Genomic DNA, 20,732 nt, shown 5'->3' on the forward strand with positions numbered 1-20,732 from the left:
AGCGCCGATGATGGTGGAAACAGCCTCTAGCGTTCCAAGTATTTAGTGCGCGGAAGGGACCCGGTGTCTGGTCCAGAAGTCCGATCCCGCGACACGTCGAGTTGACAGAAAGCAGAAAGGACGACATCAGTGAAACATATGGACGCAGGTGGACGCCCAGCGCAATCCATCGCAAGGATATAGACGGTGGGTAATTGATTCAAGTGATCGACTGGCCAAGGCGTGAAAGAGGATGTGAAGTTGTGAAGGGAAGAGTGATGCGACCGAATACCGGATCTGCCAGAAGTATAAGACTCCTCGCATTTTCGTCTCCTCCTCCCGAGGTCTCAAGTCGGGTCCCTTCGCCGTCCTCTGGTCATGCCGTCCCTCCGTCGTACCTACAGCTCGCCGTCCATTCGCTCGTCGCCCTACTCCCGCACGCGTGCGGGCGCGTACCAGCCAAGGCGCGCGTCGGGCTCGGACACGCTCGGCAGGCGGGTTCTGGCCGACATCGACTGGTGGAGGGCACCGGGCGCGCAGCACAACGGCCGCGACGCCCAGCCCGACGCGGAGGGGGACGAGAACGCCAGCGAGCCCGAGCGCCCGTTGGAAGAGGTCCTTCGCACGGCTCCACCGGATGCGGACGAGCACGACGCGGTCCCTGCGACCGTCGCGGGCGCCGGCGAAGGCAGCGCAGAGTCGACATGGCAAGCTGGCTTTGGCCTTGACCTGCGTCCTACCCTCGACTTGTGGACCACGGAGGTCAGCGCAGACCAGGGAAACGAGGTAGCCCTGCCCACTTCGCGTATACCATATAGTCGTCGCTGAACATCGTCGCTTCGCCATAGCCACCGTCACCTATACCTCAGTTCTCAACATTATCCATCAGTCCTCAGAGCCCTACGTTGACTGCGTCTTCACTCAATGCGTCGCCCGAGATGGCACGCGCGTCGTTGGTACCGGAAACGACGGGCGGGACACCCTGGGCTGTTTTGGGCTTGGGATCACCCCGCATGGCCAGTCTTAGCCCCTCAGCACGCTACAGACGCCCCCAGGCCTTGATGCGCTCGGTTTCAGAGTCCTACGTAGACCTGCCGAGCCAACAATGCGCGATGCCCGAGTTCGGTCTCCAGCCTGAACGCAACGCGTCCAGTCGTTTCGACGATTTCGCTCCCCATCACGACATGTTCTAAAACAATCGACTGTGGTCACACAGACGTAAGACGCGTTAGGCGTCGATATCACGCGTCTCGATCACATACCGGGGATATCCAGGCCGCCCCAGGACCTGCCGTTCACCTCGTTCCATTGCATCAACCACCATCTGCCCCAGTACAATCATCTTTCTTGAACGCGCCACCGCGACCACATGCCGTGCCATTGCATACCTCCGGTACCCATCTGCCCATTCCCCCGACTACATCCACGCCCCCACGGCATCCCGACGTCACCCAGCAAGACTAGATTTCTCAGTTCAACCAACAATTTCACGACACGCGATGACCCCGTCATGCACGCATCCGCCCGTGTCTCGCTCCCAACCCAATTCGCCCGCGCCGCCTTTATCTTCACGAGCCCGCGCCTGTGCATAAAACGAGCCCATCTTCTCCACATCTGTACACCTTATGCATCTCACGTCTGTCTACCTGCTGTCTCGCCTCCCAAAAACTGCTACGGACACTGTACATTGTTCCAACCACGTCGTCCCGCCCACATTCTTGGCTTCTCGTTGTTGTCCTCTCCGATGCTTACCCCCCCCCCTCTTTGAAACAATGTTGTCATAGTGCCGTAGTAGTACGCCTAACGACTGAATCACTACGTAGGGGTTATCTACTCGGGCGCCCTCCCGACCTCCATGACCGCTGCGCGCACTGTGTTCTACGATTTGTAACGCATTAGAATATTTCTAGATTTTCACGGATGAAAGCGGGCTTATGCAAGATTGGTGCGCGTTCTCGAGCAGCTAATAGGTACGTGTAGCTATAGCTAGGAACCTCGTGCCTAGCTAGACCCCAGACCTGCAGCCGTACGTGCATCCTCCCACCTCAACGATCTCACCCGCCGGAATTTCACAAGTCGGTGCCGAATGATATATATCGGCGATCCCCATGTGATGCAGACAATACACGAACCCTGGCATGACGTCGTGATGTCCACCGCAGCCTGAGGCGGGGGTGGCCTTGCTGGGCGTCGCTTCGGGATCGTCCATCGTGGCATCGCCGAAAAAGTTGATTGCACCCCGTCTTTTCGACACGACCTGTCGCCCCGGACGCCCTCTGGGGAGGCACGGAAAAGGAGGACACGCGGACGTGTATCCGCATCTCACGTATCTTCGTTATCTGCCACCGAGCTATCGGTTCATCCCAGCAATCACCGTCGGTCCTGCAACCTTGCTCACAGACGACGGCGCGATGGGTCCGTATCGCATATCGAGCGCAGGCAGGCTTGAGCGTTTGTCGGCGACGATCTGTTTAGTCGCGTCTGGACGCGCCTGTGGCTGCGACGGCAGCGTATGACGAGTCGCCGTTGGCGGCTGTTGCGCTTGCTGACCCTGGCGGGCTTTCCAGTTGTTTCGTATTTTCGCAGACCGAGCTAGAAGCTAAATGCGATGCAATGACGGCAAGTCAGAACAAGCGAAGTTGATTGATTGGGGATCCTAATATACCTCGTCTTTTTGCACGCCATCAGCGATACTTTGGATGATTTTATCCACGACACTGCGGTGGTTGCCATGAGGCTTGTCGTTTCTAAATCGCATCATCCGCCAGCGCTCGCCCTCGAGGTCCCAGTGAACCTCGACAATCCGGTCATCAATCTGTTCTCCCGTTGACTTCATTCTGCGAAGCGATTAACTGGTGCCGGAAAGAGTTACTTGTCAGGGACTCACTTTTCCCACTCCGCATCCTCTACATAGAGAACATCGAACGGTTCGTATTTGGCCGCGGGTCCTTCGCCACCAGTCCAGACATGCAACACGAATATCGGTTTTTGCTCGAAGTCTGCTTCCCGCGAAGGTGTAGGAGGAAATCTGAGAACAAGCTTGAAGTCGATCGAATTCTCCTCAGGTGGCTTCCATTTCAGTCTATGATGAATGTCAGCGATCGATTTTTCCTTCGAGCAGCCGAAGTTCGCACATGTTCTTGTCCGTCCCGGGAGTATAGGGCGTATTCACACAGGTGTATATCAGACCATCATTTCCATGCTGCAAATGAGGTATGTCGACGTTGAAGACTTTATCGACATGATAAGAAAAGTTGATTTCTTTGACCATGATCCTATGTTGAGATAAGCCCTTTGATACATTTGTCGAGCGTGGATATGCTCACTCAAAAGGCTGATTTTGCAGCATGTGTGGGTGGTCCTTGATCATCTTCGCGTATGGCTTGTAGAACCAATCTCTCAGCCTCTATTATGGGGGCATTCAGTACTTTCTCCATCGAAAATACGGCCGAATTGGCCACTCACGCCATAACGCTTGTCCAGAGTACGTGACATGACGTTCTGATCGTCCACTACAAGACAATCGAACGCTAACATTCGTATCGTTTCCTACGTTCCATGAGACATTCGGGCGCAACTCGAATATCTCGCTGGCTTACTTTCTGAGTTTTGGAATCAACGTCAACGACTAGCTCTCCATCCACAAGAGTGTTTCGTAGCGGCCTGTCAGGGAATTCATGATGAGGGAAGTATAGGCCAGACAATTGGCGGTAGGTATTGTGGCGGTCAATCTGATTTTGTAAAGAGAAACATGAATATGAGTTATCGTAGTAGGAGTGGATGGTACATACAAGAAACACCGCCTGGTCGTTGGTTTGCAGGTTTGTACATATCAAGAAGAGGACGCGTACACCGTCGGACTTCTCGCATACCCAGTAGCTGCGCGCACAGAACCATGAAATGCGATAATCGTCTTGAGGGTGATAACACGTACTCCTGCTCTTCCAGCCTTTCCAGATCACTAACGGAGAAACTTATAGGCTGACTCCCCGGAAAGCTGCTCAGGGGTGATACTCGGTTGAAGTCACGCAGGACGAAGACGCGCTCACTGACCGGTCATGTTCCAACTGACACATCTGAGCTACATGCGACTTGAGCCATCGTTCTTGGTCTGAGTTCCGTGGAACGACATCGCCGGGCAAGTCAGGTATTCGGGGCATGCACCGCGGTAGCGGTAATGCGTCGGTAGTGGAACGGTGGCGAATAAATCAAGGAAGAGTGCTAGCGCCCCACACAGGCCCAGAGGTAGAGGATGGTATATGTGGCCGACGTCAGGGTAGCAGAAAGACGGAGTCACACTCAAAACGCGACCGCGAAGCGAACCAACGCCATTGCATGCAGCATTTCTCAGCGGCAGCCAGGGCGCAGTGTCTCGCACAGCTTCAGCCGAAGATCACGAAACTCAAACCTACGTTTATCTCGGGTCAACCGGTCATATCCTGCTCGTGACAACGTTCACCGGGAGCGAAGCTCACGTTGAGTAGTTTCAGAGAAAGCGTTGACTCAAAGTTTACAGGATCGCGCGACATGTAATGATCAATACAAAGAAGGGGATTAGGTAGCTATCCGAACGGAAAACGAATGTCGAGGGAGGATCACGCAACCGCTCAACGATCCTCAGCCCATTCCTGTGTGAAAGAAAAGCACGTCGCAAGTGAATCTTACTGCTATGCATCGTGTATACTGGGTACGTACGTTCTCCTTCTTGATTTGGGCCTTAGTTGACAACATGCTGTCAGCACGCAGCAATACCCTGATAGGCTAAGAAAACTGACCTCCTCCTCGGGAGTGAAGTCGTTAACGATGTTGAACAACTTGCGAATTTCCTCAGGGGTCTTGCCCTTGATCATGTTTGCGACAGTCTTGCAACCGACATCGCTGTAGACGAGGCAGCCCCTTCAGTATACAATCTACCAGAACGACAAGATGGACTCACAGAAGAGGTTTGATGTCAAGGTAGTTTGCGGCGAGAATGATCTCGAATAGCATCTCCTGATCGACGGTGATGAACTTCTGATCCCACTCGCTGATATCCGTTGTCCGCTTGCGAGTCTCATCTTGCGACTCGTCGGCGACCGGTAGAGGCTCGCCCCGATGGTGCTCGCAGTACTCCAAAACCTACGCCACCCGATACTATGATCAGACATCCTGAGCTTCTGCATAATCAAGATGATGGATCACCTTCTTCAGTACGCTGGCGGAGACGTTTGGTAGCGGAATCGGTTGGTCGCTTTCGCCAACATCTGTACACGAGGAAGGACGCGGTCATTGGTCGCGCCACACCGCGCGTATGTGCACAAACCCTCGAGCATGTTCTTGATCAAAACGGAGCGCTCAGCGACCTCCTTGTCCACGACGAACTGTTCATTGTCGGAAGTGACGAGAAGAACCATGGTTGTATAGGTGAGGGAGAAAGGGCTGAAGTCCAAATCACACCAAAAGGGAAGAGGCGAGTGTAGCTGTGCGCGCTGTGCACTGATCGCTTTTGAAGCCCCTCCAGCCTAGATCTCGTGACTCGTTGGCCGGGCACTTGTCTCACCCAGAGTCACTCTCGGGGTGACTCCGTGGACGCCCATAGTGGCACCTCAGGTTCTTTATGACGATTATGGTCTCGCGGAAAAGGCGATAGTGACATGTTCATGTCCTTGTACTTGCGTTGTGACCTCGTTGTGCAACTGGCTATCCGGTATTTCATCCTCATTGGGTAACTGACGTGGCTGTGCTTCGTGTGGCACCGCCCATTGTTCTACCAGTCCCTGCTTTGTGTCGAAGGTGGTCAGCTCAATGTCTTTTCTTTCGCAAGCAGCGCGACGATGCGCTGACTTAGCTCCCAAGCCCTTCTCGGCCTTCGGTGAGCCGTGGTACTCTCACTTGTAGTCCTTGCTCCTCATTAATGGGACAGGGCTGGGCTCTGTGCGTACTGCTACGAAGCGCGCGGGAGGCACTATTCGAAACCATGGTGGCTCGCCTGGCAAGCGGCTGGGTATCAAGAAGTTCTCTGGTGCGTAGTGGCTATCAAATTCCCCAGTTCAACTGGGTCAGGGGCCACTCACCGAGTATACAGAACAATACGTGATACCTGGCAACATCATAGTACGACAACGCGGCACACTATTTCATCCCGGTCAACATGTACGTACTCTCGTGGCTTTTCCAAACCTTTACGAGACCGACGTGCGGCGTGTTATACTCTCTGTGAATGACAGGTCGGAATGGGCAAGGACCACACACTGTTTGCGTTGGCCCCCGGATTCGTACGATTCTACCGACAGCCATATATGCGCGGACAGCGTAAATTTGTCGGGATTGTGCAGGATAAGAGCGAGAAGCTACCGCGGGACGAAGCAGCTCAAGGACGAAGTCGATACTTTGGATTGGTGAACTTGAATACCGCAAGTGCTGAACTGACGCAACCTGCGGCTTGATGTCTTTCCACATAGTTACTGTCCTATGTTATCATCCCTCTAATGCACGATTATGTCCATCGTTGAAATCTTGTGTGGAATCGCGTTTTGTCGATCGTATTCGAAGCGCTCAAACCAGGCTTGAGTCGCTGGAATACGCGGCGCTCGTTTCTGTCTGCGCCTGCAATCGTCGCCCTGCATCGTGTTCACTGTAATCTTGCCCGCTACATAAACACTCTGTTGGTAGACACGCTCTATAATTAGCGTGGTTATGGGATCGCACGTTACGCGACAGGACCGCCGTTCCACAGGTGCTGCGCTTGCCGACTCAAGGGGACTTGCACAGTACGCCAACAACCACATTCCGTAACGCCAACTGCCGAACCCTCATCAGCCCGCGCCCGCTGGAAGGGACGTTCGCTCAACATGGCTCCCATACCGTCCGACGAGTTTCAACTCAATATCACCCCTTTGAAGCTTTCAGGTGCGTCTTTATCATCCGATTCGAGTGTTGTACTCTACATGTTTGGACTCACGATGTTCTTATACAGAGATCCCAGATGAGGCTACGATCCTCGAGAAGGGCAAAGCGATTCTAGACAGCACGGGGTCCTGGAAGCCAGGTAAATCGTTCTATCATGGCACGGTCAAGACGATCTCTCGCCCCAAGGAGGCAGGGGACGGGGCTCCGTGGCATGGTCGTATCAGCGAGCATACTCGAGAAGATGCCACCTTCGACGAGTTTTGGTCGAAACTTGGTGTCGACAAGGCTGAGAACGAGAAGAAGTAAGTGCATAGCCAGGCAAGCGACAGCATATCCGATCATTGACTGGGACATATTCATACAGCTACATTGCCGACATCAAGAAGGTTGCGAAAGTCAAGGAAATCTCTCCTAATATGATTGTCTGGACGCTATATTACACCTTCCCTCCTCCCGTGTCCCCTAGGGTCTTCACGGTCGTGCAGATCACTCATTTGGAATCAACTTCACCCCGATCAGGGTGCGTATATGAAGCAGGTTGCTACTCTCTGTTTTTTCTAACCCTCGCTCTCTTAGATGGATAATATCGCTCCCGGTTGACTTATCGTCTGAACCAGAGCTGGCGAAACTCGAAGAGAAGGGTGTCAAAGGCCGCTACGTGAGCGTAGAGAGAATCCTGGAGCTCCCTGATGGCAAGGTGGAATGGCGTATGGCCACGTCGAGTACTCCAGGCGGCAGCATACCGACCTTTGTCGCCGAACGATCTATGCCTGGCAAGATATCAGACGTGAGTACCGCTTCCTCGCCCTCTCACTTTCCGTACGTTGCGGAACTTGTGTTGATGACATTGATCTCAGGATGTGCCCCACTTTCTCAAGTGGTTTCACTCTATCCGGGCGACGCCCACGATAACCGTCACGGATCCTACGCCCACCGGCACGGCATTTCCAGCAGAGCCCAGCGCTACCTAGTTGACTACGGTCCGTACCCTCCCTTACACCGATTCGCATCTGCCTCGAGCGCAATTGGACATACATGGACAACGGAGCCGATACACGTATGCGCATCTGACTCTTTACTCAATGTGCGCAAAATACCATCAATTGGACTTGGATTGGACTGCTATATGATTGCTTACTTGTTCGATGAGCACCAATTTTTCATATGGTGATATGTTCGCCTTATATGGTAACTCCCGAGCGCTCGAGTTGCGACCGCACACACACTCTCGGGCGCAGCTCACGACGGATGACAGCACCGACGCTTCTCAGGGCGCTTCCCACCTTCCCGCTCGTAATGTGGCACATGCGAAGCCACCGCACCCCATGCCTGCAGGCGCTATAATGGGGGCGGCGCTGATCCTTCTACTAGGCCAGACAGACCAGGATTTCTTATTCATGTTCCAAATCACCGTCAATTCCCTGAAGCTGTCGGGTTAGTACTTCATCCCCCGCAATAGGTCAAGGCAAACTGTCTAACATACGAATCAGAGCTTCCAGATGAAACTGTTATCGTTGAGTCCGCAAAAGCCCTGATAGAGAGTACAACAGTCTGGAAACGGGGGAAAACGTATTCAGACGGGAAAGTCCAGACTTTCTATCGCTCAAAGGAAGGACTCGATGGTGCAAACTGGTATGGCCGAGTGAGCGAACACAGCAGATCGGAAGGAACCTTCGACGAATTCTGGGGCAAACTCGCTATCGACAAGATTGCAAATGAGAAGCAGTATGTAACGTCATGTCTACCGGCTCTACGTTACAACGCGTTGTCTGACTGCGTTGTAGATACAGCCAAGGCATCGACGTAGTAACGCGGCTGCAGGACATCTCACTATCAACAACTCTGTGGTCAATGTACTCAATCCTTCCGAAGCCTGCGGCTGCCCGTGTCTTCACTTCATTACAAATTTCACGCTTGGAGGGGGATGGGTTGCGAATAGGGTACGTGCTTTGTGCTATCTGTCATTCATATCATATTAATCCAATGCCTTCGATCAGTTATGTTGTCATGCTCCCGGTCGACCTTTCCGACGAGCCAGAGCTCTCCGAACGAGAGCAAAAGGGCGCCGTTCAAGGGCGGTGCGCAAAAGTAGAGCGAATCATGGAACTCCCCAACGGCAACGTCGAATGGAGATGCGCTTGCTCTCTAACGGTCGGGGGCAACATTCCGGCGTTTGTGGTCGAAAGGATGCTTCCCGGCAGCGCAGCGCAGGTTAGTACAGTAGTATATGTGCTCCAGTGTCGCGCAACGCTGATTCTCCTGGCGTAGGGCGTGCAGGACCTCGTGAAATACCTCGCTGCTGAGCGAGAAGCTGATGCCGCGACATGATATCACATTCTGGATGGGCAGTGTTGGCCACAATGAAGGCTGAACATGAATGAGGTTCATATATTTGTGCTGTCGCGTATGCGCCGCCTAATAGGTCATGAAGAGCGGCATCGAAAATCCACATTCCATTATACCGTAGTATGAGCAATGCGATGGGTGTGCGCAATCTCTGCCATAGATAAGGTTCCGCATCTATTCCGTTGAAGGCCCAACTACACAGAATAACCGACCACCTCCGTCACCGGGAATCGATACCTCCTCGCTCGTTACACTAATTCGAGGTACCGCTCCACTGATAACGGACCGATAAATGCATGAATCAATAAATGCATTGCGACGCGATGCTCACCTTCCCAGTTCGTGACAGCCTCGTTCCAGAGTTTAACTTCATGCTCTCTTGTACCTCCATAATGCTCTACGAAATCACTGCCAAAGACATCCTCTTCCCGCGCAATACTACCTGGGGCCATCATGCGCTGCGTCGCGCTCTCAAGCGAAGTGGGCAACATCTTCACCTGAGGGCGAAGTCGTTAGAACGCAAAATGGCTACGAGGGCCAATATTTCTGACTGACCTTGCCGCTTTTCTTGTCCTCTGGAGAAAGTTGGCTGACCGGTGGCCCTGTCAATTCCACTTTTCTTTGAATGCCTCTCATGCCAAGAGCGATGATTGCACTCAGTGCGAAGTATGGATTCATATCCGCACCGGGAACGCGGACCTCAAACCGCGTTGCGCTTGGTGATACGGATGGAGGCGAAATGATGCGTATCGACGCAGCACGCGAGTCATAGCCGTATGTGACGGCATTAGGTGCCCAAAAGGCCTCTCCGCCCACGAGGCGTTTGTACCCATTCACAGTTGGGACCAGCTATCGTGGTGCGTCAGTTTGCGACAGACCATCAGAATGTGTTGAGGAATACCATAGGCATAACTAGGTTAGGAGGTCGTGTTAGCACGCTGTTTTTGACATATGTGCATAGCATGCAATCGAACTCACTATCAGGGAGGCCTTCGAGAACTCCAGCGAGGAACCATTCCGCTTCCTGGCTGACGTACTTGGTATCCTCATTAGCTGCTCCTTTACGTCCCCCTGCTTCAACCTCCTCTTTCGCTATAGCGAATATGTTCGCTCCCGAGCTATTTCGGAGGGAAACATGTACGTGCCTATAGAAAACAGCGCTCAATACTGGCTTAACTGTGCTTAGAAAACAGACACGTACCCACTGCATCCAGGGAGCTGGATAGTAGAAACACGTTGCGTGAATAATCAGGTTATTTCAAGCGTCCTAGGACGTACGTTACCCCAGGGCTTCGCCATGAAGCTGGGTATGACGCCGTGCTTCATACCCATACTCTTGGCGAGGAATTTGAACAATAAAGCATTATCGGCCATCCTCTGAGCTGACGTATATGCTAAGGCTGTTTCAAAGACACCGGGTCCAGTTTCCGTGTCTTTACAAGGTGAGGTCAATGAAAATACAAGAGATCGCAATATCCCCAGGCAATAAACTCACGATGTCCTTCAATGGGAACCTCAAAGACGGCACTGACGTCGAAGAGATCGTTAAAGTACTCGTTATTCAGCTGAGGGCGAAGCAATGAATATCCATGCACTGTAAGTGTGACGTGTAAGCAACACCGTTCACAAATAGGAACGAGTCGATACGTACTTCCAGACGTCAACGGTTCCAAGTTGTGAAATCGTTTGTCCGCGACGGTTTGGGGGGTTTCTTTGGCCAGTCATCAGTCGACTTACAGATACGCGACAACGATAAAAGTCAACCTTTAAAGTTGAAATACTGTAATATATCATCTGAGTTTATGGTACCATCTATACGGCAGGATGGTCATACCTCGTATTCTACGCCGGCATAACAAGTCCAACCATATTCGGCAGCCCGATCCGTGACGCCTTTGAGAGTCCCACGAGGGCATACGCATATCGGCTCCTTGGTGTCAGGATCGAGGAACGACACAAGGAAGAATGGAACTAGGTGCGCGTGCGTGAGTGACTACAGTCATACTCAGACATGAGCTTGAACAACCATTGTTCTCCCAGGGAAGCCGTCGGTATGTGGATAGGTCAATGACCGCGAGAATGTCGCGATATCCGTTCGCACGATTGGAAATCAATAACTCGCGCGAGTAGACTGCGTCGTGGATATCCCAGCCACTGTCACTGTGTCAGCAGAGTATTTCAGACTGATGTTGAAGAGACTAACAAGATGACGCTACAAAACCCGAAGCCGTCCGAGCTGGCTGCACTCAAGAACTTCTCCTTGGACTGATGGACAAGTTTGGATTGTAGCCGAAGGCTAATGTAACATAATACTACGCACCATATATTTGCCGCGGAGAACTCCGTCCACTGTATGACCTAGATGTTTAGAGAGATCACCTTAAGGGATACGATTGCGCACCGTCAACACCTTCAAACCAAAGGGGGTTCCGGCTTGTAAACATACTGGTCTGCAATTCGCGCTTTGCACATACCTGCAACCTTCACTTTGATGTCATTCTTCAGTAGCGTCTCAAGATCGTTGAGGGATTTAGGGGCGTATGATGTTGCAAGTATATCGGGCATATTGCGTGACGGTTCGTTGAGAAGCGACACACGAGCCCCGTTATCGAGGCCGCCTCCAAAGGTATGATCTCATCCGATGCCTGAAGAGGACAGCACCGCCACACGCTCTTGCTTACGGTCGGCAACCGACCAGTATTCTTCGACCGTCGACTTAAGATGACTCCAACCAGGCAACCGCTGCTTTCGTCGCAAAAGAAAAAGAAACGGCCGAGTCAGAAAGTGCCCTTCTTTCTCGGCTCTGATTATCGGTCGCCTCTGGTGTCGAAAGCGCATATCCTCAACAGAAATCGGCTACGGACATCTATCGCGAAGCCTAATCCTGGGATCCAGAAGCCACTACTCTCTGGTACATTCAGAAGACCGCGGTCTGTGCACCTGGACATGAGCCAGAATCCTCCTCTGCCTCAGGAATGGGGCGGCGAATCGGCGTATGAAACTGAAGATGACGATGCAGAAGGCGCTGACAGCGATAGCGACTCGGAGACTGGTGAAATGGCTGACTGGGACGAAGAACAGACTCTTGTAGCAATGCTTCAACAACCGTAGGTTGGCTCTACATCAAGTCCAGCCGTGTCCACTACCCATCTCCACGCATACATGCACACGAAGCTTATGTGGGTGCTCGCTGAAACGTATTCTCCGTCGCATATATGCAGGTCTCCACGGAGGGACGATGATGCAGACCTTGCCGCGCTCTCTGATCGACTCAAGTCCCCGATGTCCGCTCAAGGCGACTTATTGAAGGAACAAATCCTCTCCAGTCTGGTGCCTGCGGTTCGAAATAGCAAAACATCGCGCGCCAGACTTGATAAGGAGGTGGACGTGTCTTTTGCCGACGGTGTTTCAGTGTTCAACGATGTATGCAAAGAGATGGAGCTCCTGGCTATGCAAGACGAGGACTCGCTCAAGACCGCCTACCGGGAGACCCAGGTTCGTTTCCGCCGCACTGACTTTTGCGGCTCATTGGGAGCTTCGGTAGTTGAAAACGAAGCAGCTCTTTATGAAGCTTCGTGAAGCCTACACTCACCGAGATCGTTTATGGGACAAGCTCCACCAAGACGTCGATAAATGCGGTAAGGGCAGCCCCGCAGTCCACATTCATACTCTAACTCGTGCTTTGTAGCCGCTCGAGCAGAATCTGCGTTGAACAGCATACCTGGAGAACTGGAGCAAACGGTAACACGACTGGTGGCAAAGTGCAAAGATCTTGAAAAAGATCAAGGCAACTCGGTGCAGGCCAAGGAGAGAACCCTCAAGAATTTGCTCAAGGGTCTATAGATTGGGTCCAACATTATGTTCCTCGTTGATCGGGGCTGCTCGTTGCTTTCATCTGTTTTCCCGGCAACAATCGTTCCTTCCAGATTTCATACGGAACGTGCTTTCAGTGTAAACCTGTACTGTAGTGATTGTGTAACGTTCTCCCCGCGTCGCGTCGCGTACGATGTGTAACGGCTCGCTTCACCTTGCAGCACTATGACCTCCAAAAGATCTATTCTGACGGTGCCGGCACCTCTGCAGGCATTCTTCTCCTATTTTCCTCTTTACACTTACCCTGCCATTAGTCCTCCGTTCCGCCCAGAGACGGTCTTTGACACACCTACACTATGGATCCTGCCCCCGATCACATCAACGGACTCGGACCTACTGAGCGCGGATGTCGAATGTCTCAAATGGCAGGCCTATCTCGCTCTCCGCGGCCTCACCACAATCAACGTGCGATGGGACGTTGCGCCTGACGGAGGCATTGACGGACGACTACCATGCTTACATGTTCCGGCGACGCAGACCAAGGACGACGCCGGACAGGGCGAGTTGCTTGCCGCACATATGATTCCTGGATGGGCGGATGGCAAGGTTGGGGAAGTGGACGAATTGGAGGGGTACCGGGATATGGTCTGTCGGGACGAAAGTCGAGCGTGGGTTGCATTGCTGGAAGGAACTATTCATGCTGCCCTGGTGAGTTGCCTGTTGGATACGCTTCTATATACCAATGCGGGATACCATTCTAACATGTTTCCGCCAAAAGCTGTTATCTCAGCCATCTCCTTCTCTTGTTTCCATCCTCAAAGGCTCTACGACCCCAGTTCGGTCAATGGACACGGTACTGAGTACACCAACCACTCCGATATCAGGCCTAGCTGCTCTGTGCCCTCCGTGGGGAACCCGAGTTTCACGCCGAACCATACAAGAACGGTATGCGGAGGCCATTGAATCGATTTCCGAGCGTCTATCGACGGACAAGTGGTTCTTAGCGTCCGAGTAGGTTTTGTTACCTTAGACATTCGACTTAGTATAAACTGATGTGACATTCCACTAGAAATCCGACTGCGCTGGATGCGTTGCTATTTGCGTATCTTCACTGTATACTTCGTTCCAAAGAACCGGCGCGCAGAGAGGTCACTCGTCGTGTCAATCTTGTGGCATGGGAGCGGAGGGTTGCTAGCCTCGTGAGGGCTGCATTTCAAAGAGTGTAGCACTGACATGTCATTGCCTCGTACGATACACTCGTACGCGAGTAAATGGCGAATACACACCCATACATCCCTTAATATCTAGTGAGTGGGATGCGAAGATTCGAACAAATGGGATCACCCCAAGATACCAAACGAACGAAGAACAACGTTAGGTGAATTTTTTGACACTCGAGAGGTTTGTCGCATTAGATGCGGAGGAAACGCCAGCAGCGACCTTTGCTACTGGGCCCTTGGCGACAGGTTGCATGCGCCGTCGCAAAGCATCGATCATCTTCGTGAACCTATCCCCGAAATCAGCTTGTTCACCCTATTGGCCATGGGAAGCGCGTACCAGAACCAGTTGAGACCTTGAAGAACAACGTTTCCTAGACCGTATATTATAAGGTAGGCCGTCGGCAGTTCATTGCGGACGGCATAGAGCGTTTGGAAGAAATCGTATGACTGGATGGCGGCCATGTAGTCAGCATGAAGTAGTCAGTAGGTTACATTTAGTTCACCATGATGCCGCCATATATCAGACGGGCTCCGGCGAACGTAGATAACAAGCACAGGCCGTTGATCAACTGGAGAGTCGATCCGGTTTTGCCGGTTTTGTCAAGGAACCTGACGTGGCGCCAATCCATCTCGATACTTTCGACTGTGCGTAGAGGAGGCTTGCTCACCAATTGATGTTCAAGAAAGGCGTACTGAGTTCCCAAAGTAAGAAACGCGCTCCGTAGTATGCTAGGAACGGTTTCTATGCAACGTTCGATAACGTCAAGAGCTTGAAGTCAAGCTCATACGAGTCGCTTACGAATGACAGTGCGTAAATTGCCAGACACGCAAGCCCTGCAATTTTTTTCTCGGTATAAATGCCTGCGCACAGTTGTTTTATACTGACCGTGTATGACGAAGCCAACGTCAATATAATGAACAGCGGATTCTACGCTATCCCAAAGGAAATAACTAGAAAAGAGGACGTCAGTCATAACAATTATAGACCAATCATTCGGGAGCACGTACCCACATGCGACTGCAGCCAGGGTTCCATGACGGTCGTCCCACCCGAAAGCTTTGTCTTGCGCAAGTCTGGGCACATGGAGGGCTCGGAAAGCCAGCGGTATGATGACCAGGGCGTGAAGGAGCGAAACGACCCGGATTGACCTGACCATGTCATTCAGATGCAGCGAGGCTCTCAGTGATCTAGCTTACCAATTATTCTGCGCGCGACGTCCAGCTTGGCCAAAGGACAACGGGAACAGGCGCTTACTGAAGAACGGGGCAAGGAAGAGATGCACAGCAGTAAAAGCCACAAACGAGATTAGTACAGTGTTAAAATGAGATGCCAAATGCTTCAATCCCAGAGTGCTTGCTACAGAAGCTCCTATGCGTTCGCTGTATGTCCCAGTCGCGACCATGGCTGAAACGAAGACGACAGTGGCTGTGCACAGCGCACGTTCCGGCAAACACGTTCCGTCGGCAACGGCCGAGTAGCTTCGACTTCCGGCACGGTTCGAATTCACCTGCCCGCTCTCCTTGCTCTCTCCCGGAATGTTGCGTGTAAATCCACATGCTGCGGCTCCAGCGTATTGAAGGCGAGAGATACTTCTGCCAAACGCGAAAATGCCGGTGCTCCGGGGAGAGCGCGCTCGGACCGTTCTTTGACAGATGTCAATCCACCCAAGTTGAAAATGCGAGATCTACCTGTGCGTTTGAGCAAAGGCGGTCCTTACTTCCTAGCATACCACACTATGGTTCCGGCAGTGCTATGCATGCTAAGCGCTCTTTTCATTCCACTACTGGCATCTGCGCAATCCGCATGGCATGGTGAAGTCACTCCAGGGTCTAGGCGGCTCACGACGTTTACTCCATATTTTGTGCCGGAGGGTTGCAAGAGCTACGACTCGGCATCTCCTCTCGTTCATTATTCTGGATTGTGGCTCAACACTTATTCTGCTTCCTATATTGCGAACACTCTCCGTCAAACACACAAAGCGGAAGCATCGTGTTCGTTCATGTTCCGAGGTACTGGCGTCGAATGGTTCGGAAACATAGGTCAAACCCACGGAACACATGACGTGTATGTCGATGGTTAGTTATCACCATCTTGGTGGTATGGCTCGTACATTGACCGATGATCACAGGACAACTTGTGCAAACTGTCGATACGTATAGCGATGTCGCCCGAAAACAGCAACGCCTGTTCTGGAAATTCGGTCTCGAAGACCGCACACACATGCTCAAAATAGTGAACACTGGCTCCAAGCATGAGCTCTCGGCCGGAACGACTATGACCGTCGACGCGTTCGTGGTCACCCAAGGGGCTCAATCGCGTCCTCCCAACCTCGGAACCTACACTGCGGAGACGCTTCCTCCGGATGCATCCAGATTCAAGAGCCTTGCTGCTGCACCTGCGTGGGAGCTCGTACAGAAAGGATCCACCGGAGTTCACGCCATGCAACTCTCGATCATATCCTCAACTCATGCGCTCATCGTTGACAAGGTCGAGCACAACCCGCTCACTGTGGAGGGCCACCCTGCTTGGGCCGCACTTTACAACCTGGATACGCATGCGGTCAAACCTCTAAGCCTGCAGTCGAATTCATTCTGCGCCGGCGGCAGCTTTCTTGGAAACGGAACCCTCATCAACGTAGGCGGAAACCCAATCGTCGAGGATCACACGGGCGCGGCGGATTTTGGGGACGCCAATGGGCTGCAAGCAATACGCGTATTTGAACCCTGTGAATCTCCGGATGCGGAGGGATGCGCCATGACCGAGGATCACCAAAGGATACGGATGGCTTCCGCTCGGTGGTATGCGTCGACTGTCCGGCTGGATGATGGCAGTGTCATGATTATAGGCGGGTCTACCAAAGGCGGGTGGATGAACAATGCGACTACCAACAATCCAACGGTTGAATACTTCCCACCAAAATCCATCAACGGGTCGAAAGGACTTCCAGTACACATGCCGTTCCTGGTGGACACCCTGAATTCAAACCTGTTCCCAATCGCCATCCTCCTGCCAAGCGGTAGGGTTTTCGTAGCGGCCAACCAAGATACCATGATCTACGATTGGAAAACCGCGACTGAGCAGCGACTGCCTTCTCTTCCGAACGGCGTCCGGGTGACCTATCCCATGACAGGAACGGCTACCCTCCTCCCTCTCACGTACGAAAATGGTTTCGTCCCGGAGGTCCTCATATGCGGCGGCTCGACTATTGACGATCGCAGGCCTGGAAGCGAAATCTCTTCCCAAGAAGCTGCCTCTGACCTGTGTTTCCGGATGGTACTCGATGATGCAGGGATTTCTGCAGGCTGGCAATCTGAGAAGATGCCTCAAGCCCGAGTTATGCCTGACGCCGTGTTGATGCCTACCGGACAAGTCGTCATTGTCAACGGAGCTGGGACCGGCATATCCGGCTACGGCAACGTCGTGAACCAGGTTGGCCAATCCAATGCCGACAATCCAGTTCTTTCTCCGGTCCTCTATGATCCTTCTGCGCCTTCCGGAACACGTTTCTCCACGCAGGGCATGCCAACGAGCGCAATACCTCGACTCTACCACTCGATCGCGACGTACACCCCGAACGGAGACATTATGATAGCCGGGAGCAATCCAAACCTGGATCGCAGCGAAGTTGACTATGGGACAGAGTATCGCGTGGAGTGGTTGCGACCGCCATACATGGGCGGAGAACGGCCCGAGATCGTTGGTGGCGTCCCAAATACTCTCATGTATGGTGAGGGCAACGGGGCGTCGCTACAGGTCAATGTTCCGCAGTCAATGGTGGATGCGTCACAGATCCAAGGTAAGAAAGCCTGAACATCTGCGATCCGCCGAATACTGAAGGGGGTTGAACGTGCAGTGGCTCTGATGGATCTTGGCTTCGTGACACATGCCATTCACGCCAGTTCCCGCATGGTCAGGTTACAGGCGACCATGCGGCCAGGCAACAGTTCAAGTCAAGTCCGCCAGATTGATATTTCTAACCCGCCACATAACGGCATCTACCCCCCGGGACCGGGGTGGCTTTACGTCGTTGTCGATGGCGTACCCTCGAAGGGAGTGAAAGTTATGGTGGGCGATGGAACCGATCCACCGTTTGACGCTGAAGCGTTGGAGAAGTGAGTGAATTCAGATAAATTCGCTGACTCTGAATGACAACGGCCATCTTCAGCTTACTCAAGAGCACCAAGGACGAGGAAGTAAAGGGGAAGGGTCACGACTCGGACGTGGCTGAATGAAGAATCCTATGCATTGCTTCGACACCATCGCTATGACGGTCATATTCTCATCGCTATCGCAGCTGTGCAGTTCATCATGTAACTATCCCAAACACTGTCGCACGGCTACCAATATTATTGTTGATGTTTCCAGACTCGAACGCCTCCCCTTCTCTTGTCGTCCTCTTCCCATCCGTTTCGCACTGCCCATATTTCTTCATATCCTTGCCCTTTCAGGAAGTTCGACACCCCTTGGTATTTCAGCAACGACCCAAAGATAACAAAGTGACTCGGCCACTCGTGCCGCCATGATTGAGCTCGGGATGTATTTTCAGCCTGACCGGGGAGTGTGACCGGATGCGGCGATGGGGGGTAAGCAGGATCCACCGTATCAGGAAAGCGATCTCTCAAATAACGCAGAGGGTCAGCAAAGAACACATCAGTCTGGTCTCTATACTCAGAGATATTTTGACCACTATACAAGGCGCTTGATGAGAAAGGAGTATGGGTGAAGGAAGCGGTTTGAGCAATCTTACGCCAACGGTGGTTCACAACTGATTGCCCACATTCTCCCAGTGTCCTTCAGATCTTCTCTGTGCAGGTAGGCTTGCCATGGGGTAGAGTGGCAAGGCATCAAAAATCCAACCGACCGTAGAGCAGCCGGATTGGAAGATCCCGAAGGTGGTAGTGTGCGCAAATAATACATCACGGCGAGTTGGGCACTGCCATGAATGAACACGAGGTATATCGAAGACAGCACGAAGAGCGTCAAGTGTAAGGTGAGAGCCAATCTTGGAAGATATCGATACGGTGAAGTGCTTGTTGTTGACGACGAACGAGCAACTTCGCTCGTCCCGGCCCTTCTCGACTGCTGTGGAGTCGAATAGACATCGACAAGCGATTTTGCGGCGCAAATGTGAAGAAGAGGCAACAAGGGATGCAGGAAGCGCCATTCTTTGTGTCCTGCCAATGAATATATTGTGATGGTCCAGATGATCAGACCTCCTAGTGTTCCTTCGGCACCCCGGGTTTCAAACGACTGCCTTTTCGACTTCTGATCGGAAATGGGTGTCCGAATAAGTAGCCAAAGGCCATGTACGGCGAAGGGCAGTGTCGTCGTACACAATATCGGGAGACCTTGCGAGAGGTAATAGTGCCAGGGATTCGATCCATAGAAAAGCGACACTGATGTCAAGTTGGTCCTAAGGAAGTTCAGAGGCGTGAAAGTTACTTGTCCGTAGTACAGGGTATCCGCAATGACAATCAGACACGATGCGATGGAGCTGTGCCAGATAGAACGCTGGTTATTGTGAGGTTGCGGTCATACAATGCGACGACGCGTACCCTATGAGTAAGGCGTTCGAGAGAACATCCAATAGCTTCTTGCCCGAAAGGCGAGCCTGCCAAGCCAACTTCGCAAACATGGGCACCCATAGGATCGCATTCGTTGGCCGTACCGCACATGTCAACGCAGCAACGGACAAGCACATTCGCATGCGAGCGCTGTATTTCGAGTGAGCAGAAGCGATCGAAGGGCCAGATTCTTGGAACTACCTGGAAAACGTCGACGGTCTCCATGGATAAGACGCAAGTGCCAGTGTCGTCAACGAAGTCTCCAACGAGTTTGATAGAGATCGAGACAAGGCCAATGCATGGAACACCGAGGTGAGAGACAAAAAGCTCTACCCGGACGGAAGTTCAGACAAATGTGTGTATACCATTCACTGTCCAAACACATACCGCTGTCAAAACGTATTGCACTCCTAGTACCTCGCGAGTCAAATCACGGATGTAAATATCCGTGATAGCTGCTAAGCATCCGTGAATGAGCCTAGGTCCGTAAATCTAACAGCTCACGATGAGTACACACGCATTATTCCTCGGCTGTACCATACGTACCTACCAGCATCAAGCCACAGTCAAATCCAATAACTTTCAGGGGGATATATACAGCCGCGTTCAGAGCAGGGTAGATGACACTTCGGATGGGCAGCGAGGTTTGCCATTCCCAGGTAAGCTGTCCATAGCCGAAGACAAGATGGTGAGCAGGTTCGAGTGATTGGTAGTACTCGTCTGGCTGGAAGAAGCCTCGCGTTACTAGAGCAACTGAAACGCGGAATGCCAGTGCCAACCAAGCTCCCGACGGTAGTGTGGGCATCCGCTAGATTGCGCACTGGACTTGGACCGGGAATGTCGACGTCGATGACCAAGTGTCCCCGCTTTACGATCATGTGACCCTTTTATGTACGGCCCGGGGTTCAGTGTTGCGATTGG

The 20,732-nt window shown here is 52.5% G+C and overlaps 11 protein-coding genes across 11 annotated transcripts; 6 read left to right on the forward strand and 5 right to left on the reverse strand.

Annotated features, from left to right (window-relative positions):
- Positions 1 to 357: 357 nt before the first annotated feature.
- Positions 358 to 1,636, forward strand: PUNSTDRAFT_126977 (uncharacterized protein; the record flags this gene model as incomplete). Its single annotated transcript, XM_007385388.1, has 3 exons — positions 358 to 741; positions 828 to 1,131; positions 1,196 to 1,636. 3 exons carry the CDS (start codon positions 358 to 360, stop codon positions 1,441 to 1,443), a joined length of 936 nt encoding a protein of 311 aa, XP_007385450.1. The 3' UTR covers positions 1,444 to 1,636.
- Positions 1,637 to 1,902: 266 nt separating this feature from the next.
- Positions 1,903 to 4,139, reverse strand: PUNSTDRAFT_104687 (mRNA capping enzyme; the record flags this gene model as incomplete). The annotated part of the gene is made up of 10 exons (XM_007385389.1): positions 1,903 to 2,578; positions 2,645 to 2,816; positions 2,867 to 3,061; positions 3,114 to 3,254; positions 3,306 to 3,385; positions 3,445 to 3,528; positions 3,579 to 3,710; positions 3,771 to 3,858; positions 3,914 to 3,976; positions 4,033 to 4,139. The coding sequence occupies 10 exons, from the start codon at positions 4,137 to 4,139 to the stop codon at positions 2,330 to 2,332; spliced, it is 1,311 nt and encodes a 436-aa protein (XP_007385451.1). The 3' UTR covers positions 1,903 to 2,329.
- Positions 4,140 to 4,462: 323 nt separating this feature from the next.
- Positions 4,463 to 5,433, reverse strand: PUNSTDRAFT_104688 (uncharacterized protein). The gene is made up of 6 exons (XM_007385390.1): positions 5,282 to 5,433; positions 5,161 to 5,222; positions 4,916 to 5,097; positions 4,755 to 4,857; positions 4,675 to 4,695; positions 4,463 to 4,607 (listed from the first exon to the last, which is right to left on the reverse strand). Exons 1-6 carry the CDS (start codon positions 5,370 to 5,372, stop codon positions 4,587 to 4,589), a joined length of 480 nt encoding a protein of 159 aa, XP_007385452.1. The 5' UTR covers positions 5,373 to 5,433; the 3' UTR covers positions 4,463 to 4,586.
- Positions 5,434 to 5,763: 330 nt separating this feature from the next.
- On the forward strand, positions 5,764 to 6,404 carry PUNSTDRAFT_45639 (ribosomal protein L27; the record flags this gene model as incomplete). The annotated part of the gene is made up of 4 exons (XM_007385391.1): positions 5,764 to 5,830; positions 5,882 to 5,980; positions 6,044 to 6,111; positions 6,186 to 6,404. The coding sequence occupies 4 exons, from the start codon at positions 5,764 to 5,766 to the stop codon at positions 6,402 to 6,404; spliced, it is 453 nt and encodes a 150-aa protein (XP_007385453.1).
- Positions 6,405 to 6,741: 337 nt separating this feature from the next.
- Positions 6,742 to 8,134, forward strand: PUNSTDRAFT_104692 (uncharacterized protein). Its single transcript, XM_007385392.1, has 5 exons — positions 6,742 to 6,867; positions 6,935 to 7,169; positions 7,232 to 7,387; positions 7,444 to 7,654; positions 7,725 to 8,134. The coding sequence occupies exons 1-5, from the start codon at positions 6,810 to 6,812 to the stop codon at positions 7,836 to 7,838; spliced, it is 774 nt and encodes a 257-aa protein (XP_007385454.1). The 5' UTR covers positions 6,742 to 6,809; the 3' UTR covers positions 7,839 to 8,134.
- Positions 8,135 to 8,192: 58 nt separating this feature from the next.
- Positions 8,193 to 9,195, forward strand: PUNSTDRAFT_144698 (uncharacterized protein; the record flags this gene model as incomplete). The annotated part of the gene is made up of 5 exons (XM_007385393.1): positions 8,193 to 8,301; positions 8,358 to 8,592; positions 8,652 to 8,807; positions 8,865 to 9,078; positions 9,136 to 9,195. 5 exons carry the CDS (start codon positions 8,193 to 8,195, stop codon positions 9,193 to 9,195), a joined length of 774 nt encoding a protein of 257 aa, XP_007385455.1.
- A 266-nt stretch (positions 9,196 to 9,461) lies between these two features.
- PUNSTDRAFT_135845 (glutamine synthetase/guanido kinase) lies at positions 9,462 to 11,778 on the reverse strand (the record flags this gene model as incomplete). The annotated part of the gene is made up of 15 exons (XM_007385394.1): positions 9,462 to 9,487; positions 9,545 to 9,710; positions 9,769 to 10,062; positions 10,115 to 10,125; positions 10,192 to 10,358; positions 10,415 to 10,431; positions 10,492 to 10,646; positions 10,709 to 10,807; positions 10,865 to 10,924; positions 10,978 to 10,993; positions 11,048 to 11,184; positions 11,240 to 11,367; positions 11,417 to 11,478; positions 11,534 to 11,562; positions 11,688 to 11,778. 15 exons carry the CDS (start codon positions 11,776 to 11,778, stop codon positions 9,462 to 9,464), a joined length of 1,458 nt encoding a protein of 485 aa, XP_007385456.1.
- A 381-nt stretch (positions 11,779 to 12,159) lies between these two features.
- On the forward strand, positions 12,160 to 13,056 carry PUNSTDRAFT_135846 (uncharacterized protein; the record flags this gene model as incomplete). The annotated part of the gene is made up of 4 exons (XM_007385395.1): positions 12,160 to 12,320; positions 12,435 to 12,708; positions 12,758 to 12,851; positions 12,902 to 13,056. The coding sequence occupies 4 exons, from the start codon at positions 12,160 to 12,162 to the stop codon at positions 13,054 to 13,056; spliced, it is 684 nt and encodes a 227-aa protein (XP_007385457.1).
- A 181-nt stretch (positions 13,057 to 13,237) lies between these two features.
- Positions 13,238 to 15,652, reverse strand: PUNSTDRAFT_144700 (DUF887-domain-containing protein; the record flags this gene model as incomplete). Its single annotated transcript, XM_007385396.1, has 10 exons — positions 13,238 to 13,734; positions 13,805 to 14,037; positions 14,096 to 14,533; positions 14,584 to 14,693; positions 14,750 to 14,855; positions 14,915 to 14,988; positions 15,046 to 15,080; positions 15,133 to 15,197; positions 15,255 to 15,395; positions 15,444 to 15,652. The coding sequence occupies 8 exons, from the start codon at positions 15,647 to 15,649 to the stop codon at positions 14,401 to 14,403; spliced, it is 870 nt and encodes a 289-aa protein (XP_007385458.1). The 3' UTR covers positions 13,238 to 13,734; positions 13,805 to 14,037; positions 14,096 to 14,400.
- A 330-nt stretch (positions 15,653 to 15,982) lies between these two features.
- PUNSTDRAFT_154813 (uncharacterized protein) lies at positions 15,983 to 18,479 on the forward strand (the record flags this gene model as incomplete). The annotated part of the gene is made up of 4 exons (XM_007385773.1): positions 15,983 to 16,322; positions 16,376 to 18,021; positions 18,085 to 18,359; positions 18,413 to 18,479. 4 exons carry the CDS (start codon positions 15,983 to 15,985, stop codon positions 18,477 to 18,479), a joined length of 2,328 nt encoding a protein of 775 aa, XP_007385835.1.
- Positions 18,480 to 18,593: 114 nt separating this feature from the next.
- Positions 18,594 to 20,616, reverse strand: PUNSTDRAFT_104704 (glycosyltransferase family 22 protein; the record flags this gene model as incomplete). The annotated part of the gene is made up of 6 exons (XM_007385397.1): positions 18,594 to 18,945; positions 18,995 to 19,741; positions 19,803 to 19,961; positions 20,013 to 20,140; positions 20,199 to 20,303; positions 20,362 to 20,616. 6 exons carry the CDS (start codon positions 20,614 to 20,616, stop codon positions 18,594 to 18,596), a joined length of 1,746 nt encoding a protein of 581 aa, XP_007385459.1.
- Positions 20,617 to 20,732: the final 116 nt, after the last annotated feature.

The sequence above is a fragment of the Punctularia strigosozonata genome, assembly GCF_000264995.1.
Source record: "Punctularia strigosozonata HHB-11173 SS5 unplaced genomic scaffold PUNSTscaffold_9, whole genome shotgun sequence".
In the NCBI taxonomy this organism is placed as follows: Eukaryota; Fungi; Basidiomycota; class Agaricomycetes; order Corticiales; family Punctulariaceae; genus Punctularia; species Punctularia strigosozonata.